The sequence below is a fragment of the Thalia democratica genome, chromosome 2, assembly GCF_965202585.1.
Source record: "Thalia democratica chromosome 2, ktThaDemo2.hap1.1, whole genome shotgun sequence".
In the NCBI taxonomy this organism is placed as follows: Eukaryota; Metazoa; Chordata; class Thaliacea; order Salpida; family Salpidae; genus Thalia; species Thalia democratica.
The window spans coordinates 76,734,141-76,751,897 of record NC_139166.1 but is presented as its reverse complement, the minus strand read 5'-3'; the positions used below and the strand labels follow the sequence as shown (position 1 = coordinate 76,751,897).

The following is a 17,757-nucleotide window of genomic DNA, read 5'->3' as shown; positions in this document are numbered from 1 at the left end:
TTTTAAAATCAAGTTTTACTATTGCGATTTCTGAAGTAGATGTAATAGAACAAACAAACTTTAGAGCAGAGTTATGAAGTGAATTTATTTTAAAACAAAACTTAAAAACGAAGTAAAATATAATTCTATGCAAAAAAGTGTACAATCATATATTTTAGACTCGTGTATTATTAGAAATAAATATTGTTTCGATTTTAATGTTGTATAAAGTTTCTGTTCAAGAAAAAGTTTCTTGATTTTTAAAGATTGAAAGTATAAGTATTTTTTTAAAATAAAGTATTTTTTATAGAGCATTTAAGAGCTTTTAATAAAAATGGATTTGAAAGTTTTTCTTCTTCTTTTGGTAGCTACATTAGCTTCTGGTGTTCCAAGAAGTCATAGGCCAAACTGTAGAAGAAATTTACCAAGTAAGCCAGACACCTATTCGCATTAAATATGCTACACTTAAAGTTAAAAGCACTTTTTGTACTAGATTTAATTTAAACTCTAGTTTTTTACATTCGATATAGTAGTACTGTAACAAATTTTTTTTTTTACTTAATATTGTAATAGTATTTATTTAAAATGTGAAAATATAAAATCTATTATGATTTAAAATGCATGTGTTTAACGATAAATTATTTACAAACACAAAAAAGCTAGGATTTACTTCATTGTAGTTGAAAGTAAAGAAATAAAAACTTTATTTTGATTGTTTCAGAAAAATGTGACGATGCTCCCATGGACATAATATTCCTGATCGACGGGTCGAACAGCTTGGAACCGAAAAGTTTCGTTCTGGAGAAGCAAGTCGTCATTAACTTCATCGAGAGGCAGGGAGTTCAAAATAAAAGATACGCGGTGGTGAGTGGTAGAACAAAACAGTTAAATTTGAAGCAAAATAGTTAAATTCGTGAGAAAGTGTCACATACAAATCAGTAAAATTCGATAAGACTACTTGAACTTACTTGCTTACAATTTCTTGATAAATTTTATATGCTCAAATTTTTCTTCCCCCAGTTTGTTTTGTGAAACTGAAAGCTCTGAAAAGCCATAAAAAATCCTAAATGAGAGCACAATGAAAACAAGATACTTGTTATGCAAATAAGTAACATATTCTAAACTTAATACGTATTTAGAGTTTTATAACAGACAGTAGTTTTGTAATACTATAGTAAGTTATACGATTACAAAGAAGTTTAATATTTTCCCATAAGAAATTTGGTGAACAGAAAATACTTACAAATGTTCAAATATTCGTTTTGAAAAGCAGTTTAAAAACAAAGTATTAAAATATTCTTCGTTTTTTGTGTCCCGGAATGTTAAAATAAAAACAAAATTAAAAAAAATTAACCTAACTCTTTACAAGCTGTCGAATGTTTCTGAATTTAGTTCTGAATTTGAAACTTCTACTCTTAGAATTAGAAAATAGTTTGACTAAAATTTGTTTTGGTTCTGAGCTTGTATAAGATTTATTAGACGAGTTTGGAAACATTTTGGCTGAAACTATTGCATTAATTATAAACGCTAAAAAGTTCTAAATTTTTAACTAATATTAGTTAAGTAAAACATTTTAAAAAACTGAAAAGCTTTTATTTCAGCAATTTTTTAAAATATTTTATATAGCAAAGTATTCTAAAATAAGTTAATAATTAAAACATATGAAAACCTAGTAAAAAGTTTATATTTGTACTACTTCTAATAAAACTTTTTTACAAAAATCTTACAATTACTCCTACTTTAAGATTTTAAGATTAAAAAAAATGTTTAACACTACCTATATACCTGAAAACAAAGCATTTAAAGTAAGGGAATTATTTCATTTTTGAAATATATCTAAATGATCACGTTTAAGGTGTGTTGAATAATTCTGCTGTAAGCTGGGAACAACATTTTATTTAATTAATTTAACTTTGACTTGTATTGCATAACTCAACATATATTAAAGCATTTTTACCGAGCCTTGCTATTCAAAACATTTATAATGCACGAGAATAATATTTTAAAAGGTGAATGCTACCTTGGTTGCGTAATAATCATCAGTACGTCACAAAGCATTGGTATTATTCGATTTAATTTTCATTCCTTTGTTCTGGTTCAAATACATACTTTCAGAATATAAATTCGCAACAAAGTTAGAGCTTGTCTTAAATCGTTCTTTTGAATATAAGTGACTGTTGCTACGTGACGACCGGCTGACAAACGAAAATATTGTTACGTCATAATGTATTTTGATATTTCTGTCTGTGAATACACTTCTTTAAGCGTACTTCAAAATTGTAGATGAAAATTTGGTTGTTTGTAATTTGAGTTTAAGTATTTTATAGAATTACTTTTAATCACGTTTTAAAATCTTTTTAATCTTTTTAAATCTTTTTAAATCTTTAGAGAAATTTATTTTTAATCTTGTTAGAAAGTTATTTAGTGGTGAATGATATGTAACCATGAAGAATTTTTAACAGTCATTCAAGCTGACATTTACAAACTAATTAAAAACCAAATGCTATAGATAATTCTGTATATGAGGTTTAAAAGTCAATTTAAAGTGTTTATAGTTTAAACTTTGAAAATGGCTTATTTATTTTAAATCCTAATTTTTTACGGTAAAATAATAGTTTAGCTAATAAATTGAATAATAGTGTCTAAAATAATTTATAGTTTTCGTAGAGACAAAATCAATCGTTTAAATTAAAAGTTGGTAATTTTAAAATACTTAAAAATAGGTTTTAGCTATAAAACAGTAGAAACTTACAATGGATTAAAGCACTAAAACTTTATTAAAAAGAACTTTTTTCTACTGGAAGCAAAAACTAAATCATGTTTTGACTATACAAAATGTTTCAAAAAAATAAATTACATTTTGTAGAATTTTAAAAACAGGTAAAAATACCTATACATCGTTTTACCTTCTTTTTTTCGTAAAAACTAAATGTTGTTGTGAGAGTTTTACTAATTACCTTTTTGAAAAAACTATCATTGTAACAAAGTTCTGGATCTAAAGTTTGCTTTAGAGTTAGCAGTTTTCTAAAATAAAAGTTTATTTTTAAGACCTTTTAATTAAATAAATTAACATTCATTTTGACTTAAACAGCTACTTTAAATATGCTTATGGGCTTTTAATGAGTAATTTAACTTTGAGTAAATCTAATGTTGATTTTAAAGTTTTAGTTATACCAATTTAATAAATAAGTTAATTTGTAGAAAGAAGCTTAAATTATGAAATGACTGTTACGTGACAGATGGAAACAATTAGATTGTGACGTCATAAACTGTTTTTATAATTCTGCATATCAATACACTTGTTATAATATGTTTTAAACCCAGGCTTTTTTGTGATTAAAATATTTAAACCTTACTTTTGCTTCAAATTTTCCTTTTAAATTTTTGAAACGAATAAGGTAAGAATATTTTTAATCTTCATTCAAACTTATTTAAGCCTGTATTTAGTAATGAATGCTGTTTTACCATAATCAATTTAAAACCATCACTCAATCTGTCATTGCAAAAACTAATTAAAAACCAAGCAGTGTAGATAAGCTTGAGAGTTCGGTTTAAAAAGTAACTTTAGTGGTTACAGTTCAAACAGAAAACTTTGAAGCTAATTAAACAGTTAATTAAAATTTAAATCACGTTTAACCTAGATTCAAAGAAAAAAAACTTACTCAAGTTATAATAAAAAAAATAATATGAAAATTCAGATTAACGATGTTAACTTTTAAAAGTAAAACCTGTATACTTTAAAATTCAATGAGTTGTTATTAATACAAATATCTCTGTAGTATTTTTAAATGATGTAAAACGCTGAAATGTTATGATTTTTTTTTCACCTAAAGCAGAAAATGAATAATGTTTCTTTTCTGAATTAATTTTCTAAATATTGTTTTAATAACGTTTAACAGCCTGAAGAAAAAAAAACACTTTATGTAGTTATATTAAGGTAAAACTAAGAACAGTAATGCTACTTTCTTATGTAACATTTTCCTAGAATATAATTTTTCTTTCTAACGTTTACTAATTAAACAAAAGCCGTTTTGTAATTATACCATTTATCAATGTAGCAAAATACAAGTCTAAACCTCAAAGAAAATATTTTTTTAAATTGTTTTTCATAATTAAAATAAGTTTGTAGGTTGTTTTTTATTAAAATTACCATCAATTATAATTCATCTAAATTATGCTTCAGATTATTTCTAGTATTTCTGAAATAATGGTTTTCCATATTAATTATGGAAAATTTTAAGAAAATTCTTGTAGAACAAAGTTCAAATATTTCTTTATAATAGTTATTATTAAGTAAGACATATTTAAAACCATAAAAAGCGTTTCAGTTTTCAAAAGGCTGCCAAAAACTAAATAATAAATCAAAAAATCTATTTTAATTGACGTTTGAGTTGTTGTTACATTTTCTCTAATTTCATTTTAATTATTTTTGAAATATTGATAAATTGATAACCCAAAAACTAGAAATATTTAGAATATATTGCACTTATTAATTTTTAAATTTTTGTAACTAGTAAGTAAGTTTATTGTACTAAAAAAAGCTTAGAAGTAAGTTTTTTTTTGACTATTTTCTCTTAACAGTTGCAAATAGCCAGCAATGTAACGGAAGAAATATCGCTCAACCAGTACTTCACTGTGGAGCAGTACACAAACGCGATAAGAAACATCGGGTTTTACCAGGGAGGTAAGATCAGTTTTGAGAAATGTTGCTGTTGCTTATAAGTTGGCAGCTTTGTCGTTTACTAGTAGTTCGACATCGGGAACAGATTGTTTTCAAAGTTATTGCTAATTTGTCGCTTTAAACGTAAAAGCTGTTTACTGGCAACTTAACATCGGAACCAGATTTTAAGTTTAATTAGGTTTAGCATAAGAAATTTTACGCTAAAAAGGGTAAGAATATAACTTAAGTTTTGTTCGGGTTAACTACTATAAATGAGTTTTTAGATATTAAATGTTATCAGTATTGTAATAAATTAGTTTATACTTGTACACGATTTTAATTTTGTAAGATTTGTTGAGTAACAATTTTTTATAGTTTAATAAACTTAATCAATTGAGTTTTAAGTAATTATACATAAACAAAACTGAGCAGATTTTTACTCCACTTAAATAAAACTTTAATTTTTATAATTTGCTTTATAGTTTTTTAAGATTAAAAATAACTTTAGCGTAACTTCTGTACAAATTTAATGGACTATAAATACAATTATACATTAAAAATAGAGTTTTCGCACTATATACCAATTCCAAGCATTTTAGTTTTGTTGCAAAAAAAAAAAGTCAACAATGTAAAATTTAAAAACGTTGCAAAAGGAAACTGCATCACTAAGTTCACTTTAAAACAATGTAAAATATTTTTAATATTTTTACTACTTTTCAAAAAATGCACAAGTTGTCTTTTAAAGTATAATACTTGTCAATATTCTGAAATAATTATTGTTAAGATTTAATCTTTGACTTGAAGCGCGCGAAATTAATTGATTACGACCATAAAAACGCTCTTCAATCATATTCACAAAATTAAACGTACAAAAAAGGTTTATGGCGCAAAGCAAATGATTTATATATATATATATATATATATATAAACAAAAGATACTAAGGTACAGAGTAGATTTGATAAACAGGATAACTTGTTTTGTCAAAAAAACTTTAATTATATTTTTCTTATTATGCCGGTTAGCAGATAATATGCAATTATTAGTTTTGCAAAACAACTTACCATGCAAACCATGAAACCAGTGAAGCGTTGAATATTCGCACGACATTCAAGTATTGCGACGCGCTAATTGATAAACACACTTGAATGCCACTCAATTATATAATTACGTCATTGCTCTGTTATGAAAGTAGATGTAATCTATCAATGCTAAACACTTTATATTTTGTTTATTTACCTAATTTGTTCTACATTTAACATTTTTAATTTTGGTAGACGTTTGAACTACAAAATAAAACATTTCAACTAATGTTTTACAAAATTAACAGGAACACTGGTCGGTTTAAACTTTAAAGTCTAAAAGTTTTTATAGATTAAGTGAGCTCAAGTTCGGAGTATCAAATTTTCGCTTTATTATATATTTTTGAAGAGGTCGTAATTCAAAGTATATTGAAAATATTTTAGAAAAATTTGAAGAAATAATATTTAGTGCCTAAATTTAAGTTTTACGCATAAGTGTGGCTGTATTAACAAAAGTCGCGACTGTAATTGCTACTGTGTTTTAGAAACTGTATGGACAACTTACCTTTAGATATGTAACTAATGCTTAAATAGTAATTTTCTTCTTTAAAACTATGATTAATATACAAAAAGTGAGCTGTTGATGTTGACTAATAAAAAAATATTTTTTACGTAGCTTAAATGTGTAAAACACTTATTTAGGGTTTGATGTTGTTTCTTTTCAAAGCCTTTGTTCTATGATAAAACTGTATTTTCATTTAATAATCAATTTCAAGATCTTCAGTTCACCTGATTCAATTTAAATTTTAATTTGTATAACTTCAGTATTTATCGAATTTTTTTTTTGGGTTTTTAAACTTCCGTTATACTTTCGAACTTCACATTTCGTTTATGTGCATAGTTTTACAAAACCTAGATTTAGTTGGTTAACTTTATGCTTGGTTGTTTAAACAAAAATAAAAATCGTAAGATGAAACTTTTAAATGAACAAACCTTTTCGTGATGTCGATGAGTTTTAAACTAAGTTTAGGAGTATTGCAGTTTTATCGCTATGCAACTATTTACAAAATTGCTTTACAGTTAAATAAATGTTGGAAGTTTCTAAAAACACAGCATTAACTTTTACATATTTAAGTTACTATGTCAGTAAAAACAGTTTCTAACTAAACAAGAAAATTATAACCGCTTATCACAAAATTATGTTAGTGATAAAAGGAATTTTCAAAAATATTTATTATCTGCATGAAAAATTTCAGCTATAAAAGAAAATAATAGCTGTTTGTATTCATACAAGTATATGGTAGTGATAATATTACAAACAAGAAATTTCCAACCTTTTTATCTTCTGTTCGTATAAATATTTATACGGGCCACAAACTATTTAAACTCTTAATAAAAGTATTTGTAAACAAACAAGTTTTGTTCAAAAGTAAATAAAAATATTAGCTTGTGTAAGACTGATTGAACACTTTTTGCTTTATATTGCTAAGTAACAGTCCAATAAAAAAAATTATTCATTTATTTAAATCGTATTAACTAAGTACAAAAGCTTACGTTTATTGCAAAGTAGGAAAACAGTTATTATAAAAGATATAAACATGTTCTACTTGGAAGCTTATAAAGTACGTAAGTTTCGGATATAAGGTGAACTAAACCAACCTTTTGGCAGATTATATAATTTAAAACACGCATAATTGTCGGCTGTGACGTCAAAGTAATTATTTAGTTGAGAATTAATTGAGATGAGCTACTTTGAAATAATGTTTTATTAAAAGTACGGTCTTAAGCATTATATGGAAATGTAGACGTTTTTAAGTTAATAGAATTAAAATTAATAGTACAATTAAACAATTAACAACAAAACAATATGTACAAGTTATACGTAAATAAGAAATATTTTGTAGAGTTTCATAATATTTATACATTTCTTTTATTACTATTTAATTAAAACTAAAAGTTTTATACAATAATTTAAATACTGGTGTTTTTTTTTTAGATACAGTTGTTTCAATAATAATTAGTCTCTATGAGACTTAAAAACATCAAATAAACCTTTACTTATAAAATTAAGTTTTTATTCGCGAAACAGTGAGCTTGTTTTGTGTCTTATAAAACCTGGAAACATGGAAAGTTTTAAAGGCTTATTAAAAATAAACAGATGCTAAAGTTTATTTAACAACTAAAATACACTATCATCACTTTTAGTTGAATAAACCGCAAAAGTTGTAAATGAATATAGAACCTGCTGAAAACATCTATGTTTGTTATTTAATCTTACGCAATTAATTGAAATATATCATTCAAATAAAGACAAAATATAAACTAAAAACATTGAAAGCAAAATACAAAAAAACATCAAATTTCATAAATTAAAATAAATCTCTAAAAACTAAAACTAATCAAATTATTACTACGTCATAATAGGCACTATGACGGCAAAGGCAATAAGGTACATGGTTGAGCACACTCTACGGAGCAGACCTGTTCATAATACAAAAGCAATTGTGATTACTGATGGCGCTGCTCAAGATTTTGAAAATCTAAAAACATCCTCAGATCTTGCTAAGGTACTCAGTGCTCAATTACTAATTAAACATACCTTGTTAAATAGATAAAGCATATACTGGATAAAGTTATTACTACAATGTTTTTAAAAATTTGAAGAAGTATACGTAGAAACGTTTACTTTCCAAAATTAATTGTGACCTGTAACTTTTTAAACTTATAATTAATCGAAATTAAGCATTTGTATTTAGTTAGGTTATTTAAACAGTTTTTGTTGTTGTGAACAGAGTACAGGGGTTGAGATGTTCGCAGTTGGCGTCGAAATACCTTCGCAAAAGAGGGAGAAGTGTAAGGCGGAACTGGCAACAATTGCTTCGAGAACTAAGAAGGATCACGCTTTCATCGTGAGAGACTTCGATCATCTCATGAACAAGAAGAAAATATGGGAGAACGTCCGATGCTGTAAGTATTTTGAATGTTTTTTTACTTCTTAATAATAGTAATAGTTTTTTTTTTATACTTGCGTTCTTATACCACTATACAAACTTTTAAAGGTGCCAAATATAAACGATTGAAAAACAAGTTTGATAATTGCGAGTGCGTACAAAAAAAATTAACAAATAAACTGTTTCTGTTACGCTAAGTTGTAAAAGTAAAAGAAAAATATTAAATATTAGTTTCTGTTTGCTGTCAGTGTTTTGAATGTTTTGATTCGAAAAAATCAAAGTCTAGTTATAGTTTTACACTTTAAAAAATACTCTTACGCCACAGACAACCCATGCACATGTAACGAAGGATACGTCATGACTCAAGACAAATCAAACTGCGTTTTAAGGCCAAGTGAGAACAGTTTATAAAGTATTTTCTAAAATTTTGAAATGCTTTAACATGATTAAGACTTTGCTTATAAAAAAAAAGCAATTTAGGTGTATTGGTATAGTTATCCACTACACTTTAAAACTGATATTTAATTATGACAAACAAAATGTATGCTTAAAAATACTTACCAAGCTAAATTATATTTTTTCAGGACAGTTAGTTCCATCGATCGTTGATTTGGAGGTTCGAACCACAGTTGGGTCAACAAGTGTGTCCGCAGAATGGCAGCTGAACGGCGTTACAGAGTTTTATGAAATAATTGACTACTACTACGTCACAATTACTAATATTGAGAACGGTTATGAACAAACAGTTGTTGTCAGTCAGCAAACTAGAGGTTAAAGTTTTATTTTGTTTAAATCACTGCAGTCTAAAGCTTAAATAGTTCAACTAATTCCTCACCAGTAAGATTTTTATTTCCTTTGTTAATCAAAAATGTACTTGATTTATATTTTATAAAAAAAAATGTATCAAGAGCGACACGTGATGACGTCATATAGAGATTGATTCATCAATTAGCACAATGTCTTTGAAGTTGTAATTTTGAAATTATGTTTGGGTTTAAGAAATTATAACATTTAAAGTAGATCACTTAAGTGTGAAAGATGACTATAAAGGTTTTGTTGTTAAAAGACCTTTTTTTGTATAAAAAATTATTCACAGCTTTAAAATGGTTATGCAAAGTCGAAAAAAAAACAAATGCAATCGAACAATAATAAATATAACATTTCTCTGTTATTAAACCTAGTTTACAAATAGCTTTGTTTTCATAAAAACAGCATGAGAACACTTTATATATGATACAATTTAGTTTTTTTTGTATATATTTTATTTTACATACATTTCTATGTATGAACTAAAACTTTTTGTTTATACTTGGTCAACTTATTAAACAACATATAAAATTTTTATAAATATAATTATACTTCACTGTACCAATAAAAAATTGTTAAATTTAATGTGAATATCGTTATGTTAGTTTGTAAAACGATTAAAAATAATAGTTTATACTAAACAGACAATTATTTCCACGTTGATTTAACTCTTGGATATTCTTACATGATACATGTTGTTGGTACCACTACTAAAGGAAATAAAACTAACAAAGTTTCTAAAGATTTTTATCTAGTAAGTTTATTACTTATTGTAAATTACTTGTGTGCAGAACAACTGATAAAATTTTTTATATAAATGCAATCTTTATAAAATTCGTTTTTTGTAGGTTTTTAACATATGTGAGTAGAGTATATATTACAAAATTTTTAAATGTTAAATTAATAAAGAGATCATTTTCCATGAAAAGTTTAAGATAAAGTATAAATTAAAGCTTACAGATGTTTTTTAGCTATAAAAATAATCTCTAGAAATTATTTTGTTTTATTTGTACACCGGAGTAAAAATTTTAAACAGTGTTAGTTTTCTTACAAAACAAATGGTATAACGATTCGTATGAATATGTATCAAGCAAACAGTTTTGGACAGATTTATGTTAAAACATTCATTAAATTTCTATTTTTGCTGTTAAGAAAACAATAGCTCTAGCGAATTTTTATATTAATTGAATAAAGTTTATTATATTATTATATTTATTATTTATTAATTTATTATTATGTTTTGCAAACTTAAAAACTGAAGTTTACAAACACTCATAATTCGAGCTTGAAACTCATAGTTAGTGGTTAGTTGAGCATTTTAATTTTTTTAATGAACTCAACTGTGAGCAACCTTCTTCAAATATTTCACACTCAATTGGCGATCACAGTGCCAATTAAACAACATCTGTTCATATAAAAATTTCGCAAATTCTTTCCATATCGGCTTATCCATGCAAGTGTCAATTGTCGGTTTCCTAAGCCGAATAAGATTATTTATTTCATGATACACTGTTATAATTACATGTTATTAAGCAATTTGTTTTATCCGCGATTTACAAATTACTGTATTTTCATACTTTTTCGGATCAAAAGATTTATTAGCGAATAAGTCAGCTGTCTAGGATTAGAAAACTGCTATTTTTTATAGATTTACAAAATATAATGTTGAGACTTAATTTTTATTGTCACCATATTTTATTATAATGCATATTTATTTTTCACAGTGCTCAACTTTTTCGAGCTATTAGTTACACAGTTTTTAGCTTTTTATTTAAGTTTCTTTTTATATGCTAACCTTTCTTTTTACTAAAATGTTGTTCCTTTTCATGAATTAGTTGTTTTATGATAGTAAACTATTAAGTTATAGTTTTAAAGGTTTGTGTAACACAGGAAAATTTTTTACCCGTTACTGTACTTCTTTATGATATATTTAAGACTTTAAAGTTTAATTTCGGCATATAAAGTTTGTAAACTTTATCAAATTTACTTATCGTAAGACAAACCCTAATTGTTTGCTTTTAATGTAAATAAACTTATGTTTTGAAATTTTAGTTATAATAGACAAAAAATACATTCGAAATGTGCACGTAATTTGTACTTAATCTCTCAGTAAAGGTTGATACTTTGTTTATGCATAATATGCATTGTATATTATATTTGTAGACAATGAATGCATAGCTTTAATTGATTTTTAAATAAAATTGTTTTAACACTCACATTACAAAACAACTTGAACTTACAAAAGGAAAGTACAAGTACAAACTTCAAGTGTTTTCCTTTCTGGGAAATAATTTCGGTGTTTAAGCTTAGAATACATGCCAAAAGTTCAAAAAGATATACGGTTATTAAACTTTATTTTAAATAGAATGCAAAAGAGACATAAAATGTTTCAAACATTGATGTGAGCTTTTAAATCTCAAGCTACCATTCCAAAGCAGTTTAAGTCTGTTTTATACGCTAGATTAAAATAGTTTTTATCAATAAACTTTTAATTCAGTTAATTTTTTGTACTTTTTTATTTAAAAAAGAATCAGTTAATCTTTTGTAATCCTTATCTACAAATACATAGAAAAAAATCGACCTTTACGTAGAGATAAAATACATACATGTGCACATTTAGAATAAGAGTTTTTGACTATTGTTACGAAAAAAAAGTCAAAGTTAAAGCGTAAATATTTGCTGCTTTTAAACTTGAACTTGAACTAGCTTTTCATTAAACTGTTAATCAGTATAACTTTAACTTTTTTTAAAATCGTAGCTTTTATACCCGTCCGATTTTAACTTTTAGTTTATGTTTTAATAACTGTAGCTTGCAATGTAACTAAATAACTAGAACTAGTATTCTCTTAATTTTGCCAATAAAAACTTCTTTTGTATAAAAACCGGCGTACATATGGCTTAAATCCAAGTGTTTGTTTGTTTGTTACAACTTCTTTTTATAAACAAAAGTAGTTATTGTACAAAAAGTTTTTCTTACTTTAGATTCCCATAAAAAAAACTGTAATGTATTCTAAGTTATAGATATTTGCAGAGGTAAAAATAATTTCAGCTACGTTCTACGATTAAACTTACAAAAAATGTTTTCTTTTTTTCATTAGTTACAACTTAAAATTATAGTGAGCTTAGATTTTTATAACTATTTTGTTTTGAATTGTCACAAATATTTTTCAAAAGTCTTGTAATTAATTGTAATACACAGTACTATAAAACTGTCACTGTAAAAAAGATAAAAAAAGATTACTTACTATTGAGCATTACATTAAAATTAATCTGACTAGAACAGTTATCTTTTTTGATTTTAGAGGTCAAAGTAGCTTTTTTTGAGTAAAATTTCAAAATGTTTATTTGGTAAGGATAACATTGTGGAGAATAAAAGTTTTAGTTTGTAGTCTGTATATTGTTAAGAACTCAAAATATTAGGTTAGAGTTTTTTTTTTGGTTTTCACAAGCTTTCTAAACATTTAACTATTTAACAGGAAAAACAAATAATTGAACCTGATTGCACTTAATAGTTTAGTATCGATAACAACCATTTATAACTTGTGCTATTGTTTTCTTTAGACTTATTATTAAAGCACTAATTGGTTCAAGAACTTTGTTTTTCGACGTTCTTATAAACAAAATAATGTTATGACAAATAAAACCGAACTAAAGACCTAGTAAATTGTAGATGAGGGCTGTTTAAGCTTTAACTAACTTTGTAACTGATTAACAGGAATACGAACCAGAACCGAATGTTAAATGCACTTGCGAACAACAAATAAGAAATCACAATCAACTTGTACAAAAAATGGATGCTATGACTTCTATGATGCAACAACTACTTAATACGTGAGTTTAAAAAGTCATTTAAATTTATAATTTAACAGACATCTCTCGCAAATAGGTCATATTAGTTAGTAAACTAATCTTTGTCTTTAAGTGGTGAATAACTTTTCGATTTTTTGCTTAAGTCACAATATTTATGTCTGTCAGTTTATTTTTTAGATAGTTATCATAAAAGTATTTTATAAGTACTCTTGCATTTATACTATCAGTATACAAACATATTCTATACATCAAACTCAAAGTATAGCTTAAACCTATATAGTTGTGTGAGTTTTAGTTGAAATGAAAATTGAAAGCCAGCATGTGATAAAAAATTATAAAATACAGCTAAAACACGAATAAGAATATTTAGTTCTAAAGTGAAAACAAGTATCTTAAAAAAACATACAACGTTCGATTTCTAACTACTATCAAAATGTTTATGATTTCAGTTGTCTTAAGTTCAATAATTCAAGTAACTTATAAGTGTTTCTTTAACTTTTTTGACTTTATTAATTACCATTACTTTTGATTCTATGTTTTAACTGTAAAATTTAAAAAATGTGTTTAAATTTCAACACCTTACTCAACTATAATCGAAAACAATGAAGTGCATTCTAACAATCCTTTTTATACTTTTTAGAGTCGAGCTTCTCGAAAAAAAGGTCAGCTACTTGGACAGCAGATCTATTTATAAAAATTAAAGAAGTGGCACCAAGAAAATAAATTAGAGACAAACAACTCTAAGGATTTTTTAAGCATCATGCATCCTTGCCAGCTATCAACGCCTCTTATAAAAACTTGAATTTTCATTTTTTCTTGACACAAAAACACTTTTACAAGCATGTAATACAAAAAAAAAATAGCTTATAATTTTTTTGGGTATAAAGTTTCAAAAAATTGTTTTCTTTCTTCTTTTGCACCCGTACACTTTATGTTAGTGATACTGGTTTTATAAATGTTGAAGTTTAAAAAGTTTCGTAAAAGCATTTTCGTTTAATTTTGTTTTTTGCATTTTCAGCATACTTTTTATATTATTTTTTGAATGGTTATGTTTTCTTACTAACAAGTATATTTTAATAAAACTATGCTTCTGCGGTTATCTAATTTTATTCTGATGTTTAAGTTTAACTTTTTCAAGCTTCAAATTTTAAATAAGTTTTAGATCGTAAATACAGTTTACTTTTTGTTTCATAAATATAAAACGATACATATTAAAAAAAAACAGGAATACTTTAAACCGCGTTTTAAATAACATTTGGCTTTTTATTATATTAAACAGGTTCAAATTTAAAGTTTTTTAAAAAGTTCGTTTTTTTTTTAAAACATAGGGACGTAGTTAGCTCGAAAAAGTTACGAATCTGCAAAAATAAAAATAAGATAGGGATGACGCGTGATGACGTAATAGGGTGTATTTTACCTCTCTTCTATTGTACTTATATAAAAATGTGCAGTTATGTTAAAACTCTAACAAAAAATGGAATGCTGAAGTTTAAGAAATAACTGCTAAAAGGCAATTTATGTTGTTTCACATCACATAATAGTGGGTCCCTTTAAGTCTTAAACTTTTTCAAATTTTCATCATAAAATCAGCAGAAAATTTGTTAAAATAGAAATCTTGTAAGATTGGTGTAAACCTTTGTAAATACAAAGCTGCAAAAATTTGGGTGGGAAGCTTCAAGGATTGGCTTAAGACATCGCAATTTAAAAAAATCACTTTTAAAATTTAAAATAATTTGCTGAATACCGCTAATAGTGTACCAAGTTTACAGTAGTAAAACAAAATAAACTCAAAAAACAATTATCAAAATGAAAAGCTATCTGAAAATTAAAAAGAATGCTAATCTAAAATTTATATAAATTTTGTAAATCACATTAAAGCTTGTTAATACGAAAAAAATTAAAACAGAGATAAAGATAAACCTTTGAATGTTCAAAACAAGAACAAAACCTCTGAAAGAATCTTCATATTACAAAAACCTATGCATAGAAAATAAGTTGATTGTAAACAAACTGTTTAAAACTATATATTACACATTGTTTATTAAATATACATGTTATTTCAGTTAAAATTGCCACCCTGTTGATTTTATAATTCAACATGTTTTATTAATTTTAAATGCTTTTATGTATTTTTAATATTGTACTTTTTCACAATATAATAAATGAAAACATATGTTATATATGTTATACTAACCAAGTTGATACTTATGACATAATATGTTCAAATAAAGATTTACATATTAATATTTTAAAAAACTTATCAATGAAATCTTCACTGTTTGGAATGTTTTTACTTTTCGTATGTTCGTCAACCACTGTGCTTCATCTTGCAACATACAATTTAGTGAGCTTATTTTACCTAGTCAAAAGTTTTTCCATTTTATAGGTTTACTTTGAACCTCATCTTCTTTAGAATACAAGTTGTTGTATGTATTGCCTATTTTTATGTTATACTATATTTATTGTTAGTTTAGATTATCTATTGACAAAAAGTAATAAGCAAATTTCCAGTATGAGTTCATAGTAGAATAAACTCTCTCACTTTTTATATACTTTTTATTCCCTCACATTTAAAGAAATAAAGCTTAATATGTTTCTCAGATTCATTTTGCATTGCAAAGCATTTTAATAAAGAAATCTGAAAATGACCTAATTGTTAATAACTTATATGTATTCAATTGGTTCTAAACGTGCTTTAGAGTTTTTATTGGTCCAAAATTACCTCTTAGGAGTGCAAAACTAAGTATATATGAAAGAAAGCAGAACATATATAAGCTAAAATGTAGATTATTGAAAGCGAATTGAAGACAAAGCGAATAATACGTTGAGAATCGTACCAAGATACGTGCCTGCACAATAGTAATAAACTTTAAACACTCTCATCATATCAATTTAAACCGTAAAGTTTTGATTTATTTTTAAGTAGAAGTTGTACTACGAATTTTTGTTTTTAACTATTTTAATACTTTAAATGATAAAAAACGCTTTACATGATCAAGTTAAAAATCTATTTAAAAATAGATAAAGTTATATACTATTTATCATATTTTGAATGAGTTTTTATAAAGCTTTAAAGAATCAGTAAAGTAAAAGTACTAAAAGGGACTAACGTAGAAAAATTAAGAAATTTCACTCAAAAATTTCATTTCACTTTGAGATCAACAAATTGCAACCCTCGGATTCTACTTAAAAACTTTATTTTACGAAACTGTTAGATTTTTAGATTTATAAATTATTTGTTTTTCAGTGTAGTCATTTTAAAATAATCGGTCCAATGTAAAAAAGGAAATCTTGAATTCGACATAAATAGGTATTTTAAACATTTTCGGACTGTTAGTTTTAGAGCTGACGCCTGTGTTTTGTGTTGGACGTGTCGAATTTGCTTGAAGAGTCACTTTTGCGTAAAACACTTTTACACGAAAACACTTTTGCACAAAGACAGTCTTGCACAAGAGCGAAAACAGATAAGTTAAACAAGTTAATAAAAAAAAATTACATACCAAGGGTAAGGGGTAGCAATGATGATAAAAAAAAAAACGTTACCAATAAAGGGTTAGGGGTAATAGTTTTGGTTAAAAAAAAATTAAACAATAATAAAAAAAACGTTACCAACCAAGGGTAAGGGTTAGGGGTAATAATTTTAGTTAAAAAAAAAGATAAAATATGTATGTATAAAATTTACTGACCAAGGGTAAGGGTTAGCGTTAACAGTAGAAGTAAAAAAAAGAAAAAAAGTAAAATATTTATAAAAAAACCGTACAAACGTGTCTTTGAGCAAAATTGTTTTCGTCCATTTTCGACTTCTACCCGTTCTACGTATTGCTAGGCTATTGTAAAAAAGCCATGGAAAAACACTTATAAAATATGTTATACTGCGCAAATTATAACTGTCAGAACACATGCGTTTTTAGCTTGGACACATACTTAGTTTTGTCCTGGACATGACTTAAAACTGTATCCTGTTGTATTACTCGATAACCAAAAGATTTTTCGTACACCATGTCCTTGGACCAAATATTTAAGCGATTTTTGTTTTTCGTTCAACAAACAACTTACATAGAATTAATTTTGAAAATTTCATCTTGTTGTTGTGTTCAATTTCCCGATACAACAGCATAAATGATATACCACTTTAGGGGTGGTTAAAAACTGAAGAAGTTGATGAAGCAAAAAGTAATTAGGTTTTTTATCAGTTTCATAAACTTTATAATAATTTATAATCAAAGTAAAAGTTAACACGTTATTGAAAAACTAAGTTTAAAAATACAATTTAAAATGACCAACTAAACTATGGAAAACGTAACTCTTTTTTTCACATTTACGTATATCTAAATGAAGTTCTAATCCTTTAAACTGCGTAAAGCCTTTGTTGACTGACTTCAAAAGGTGAGACCAAGTAACGCTTTTAATGCAAAGTTATTAAGGACAAATTTTGTTCTATATAAAACGAGACACTATTTTGAATGAAAAACTTATGTGTTAAACATTTTTTTAGTCTTTTTAAGTAACTTAAGATACGGTCTGTTATTG

General features: G+C 25.8%; 1 protein-coding gene across 1 annotated transcript; it reads left to right on the top strand.

The window, feature by feature from the left end:
- The first annotated feature begins 287 nt into the window (after positions 1 to 287).
- On the top strand, positions 288 to 14,326 carry LOC145829588 (matrilin-4-like). The gene is made up of 10 exons (XM_082937428.1): positions 288 to 407; positions 701 to 843; positions 4,561 to 4,663; positions 8,084 to 8,226; positions 8,452 to 8,626; positions 8,936 to 9,004; positions 9,195 to 9,380; positions 10,062 to 10,171; positions 13,133 to 13,248; positions 13,868 to 14,326. Exons 1-10 carry the CDS (start codon positions 314 to 316, stop codon positions 13,926 to 13,928), a joined length of 1,200 nt encoding a protein of 399 aa, XP_082793554.1. The 5' UTR covers positions 288 to 313; the 3' UTR covers positions 13,929 to 14,326.
- The last annotated feature ends 3,431 nt before the right edge of the window (positions 14,327 to 17,757 follow it).

Excerpts from the sequence above, each read along its gene's own strand:
- LOC145829588 (XM_082937428.1), top strand. The coding sequence starts at position 314 with ATGGATTTGAAAGTTTTTCTTCTTCTTTTGGTAGCTACATTAGCTTCT. Across the intron at positions 8,227-8,451 it reads CATCCTCAGATCTTGCTAAG|AGTACAGGGGTTGAGATGTT; the intron begins GTACTCAGTGCT and ends TGTTGTGAACAG. Across the intron at positions 10,172-13,132 it reads TTTCTAAAGATTTTTATCTA|GAATACGAACCAGAACCGAA; the intron begins GTAAGTTTATTA and ends ACTGATTAACAG.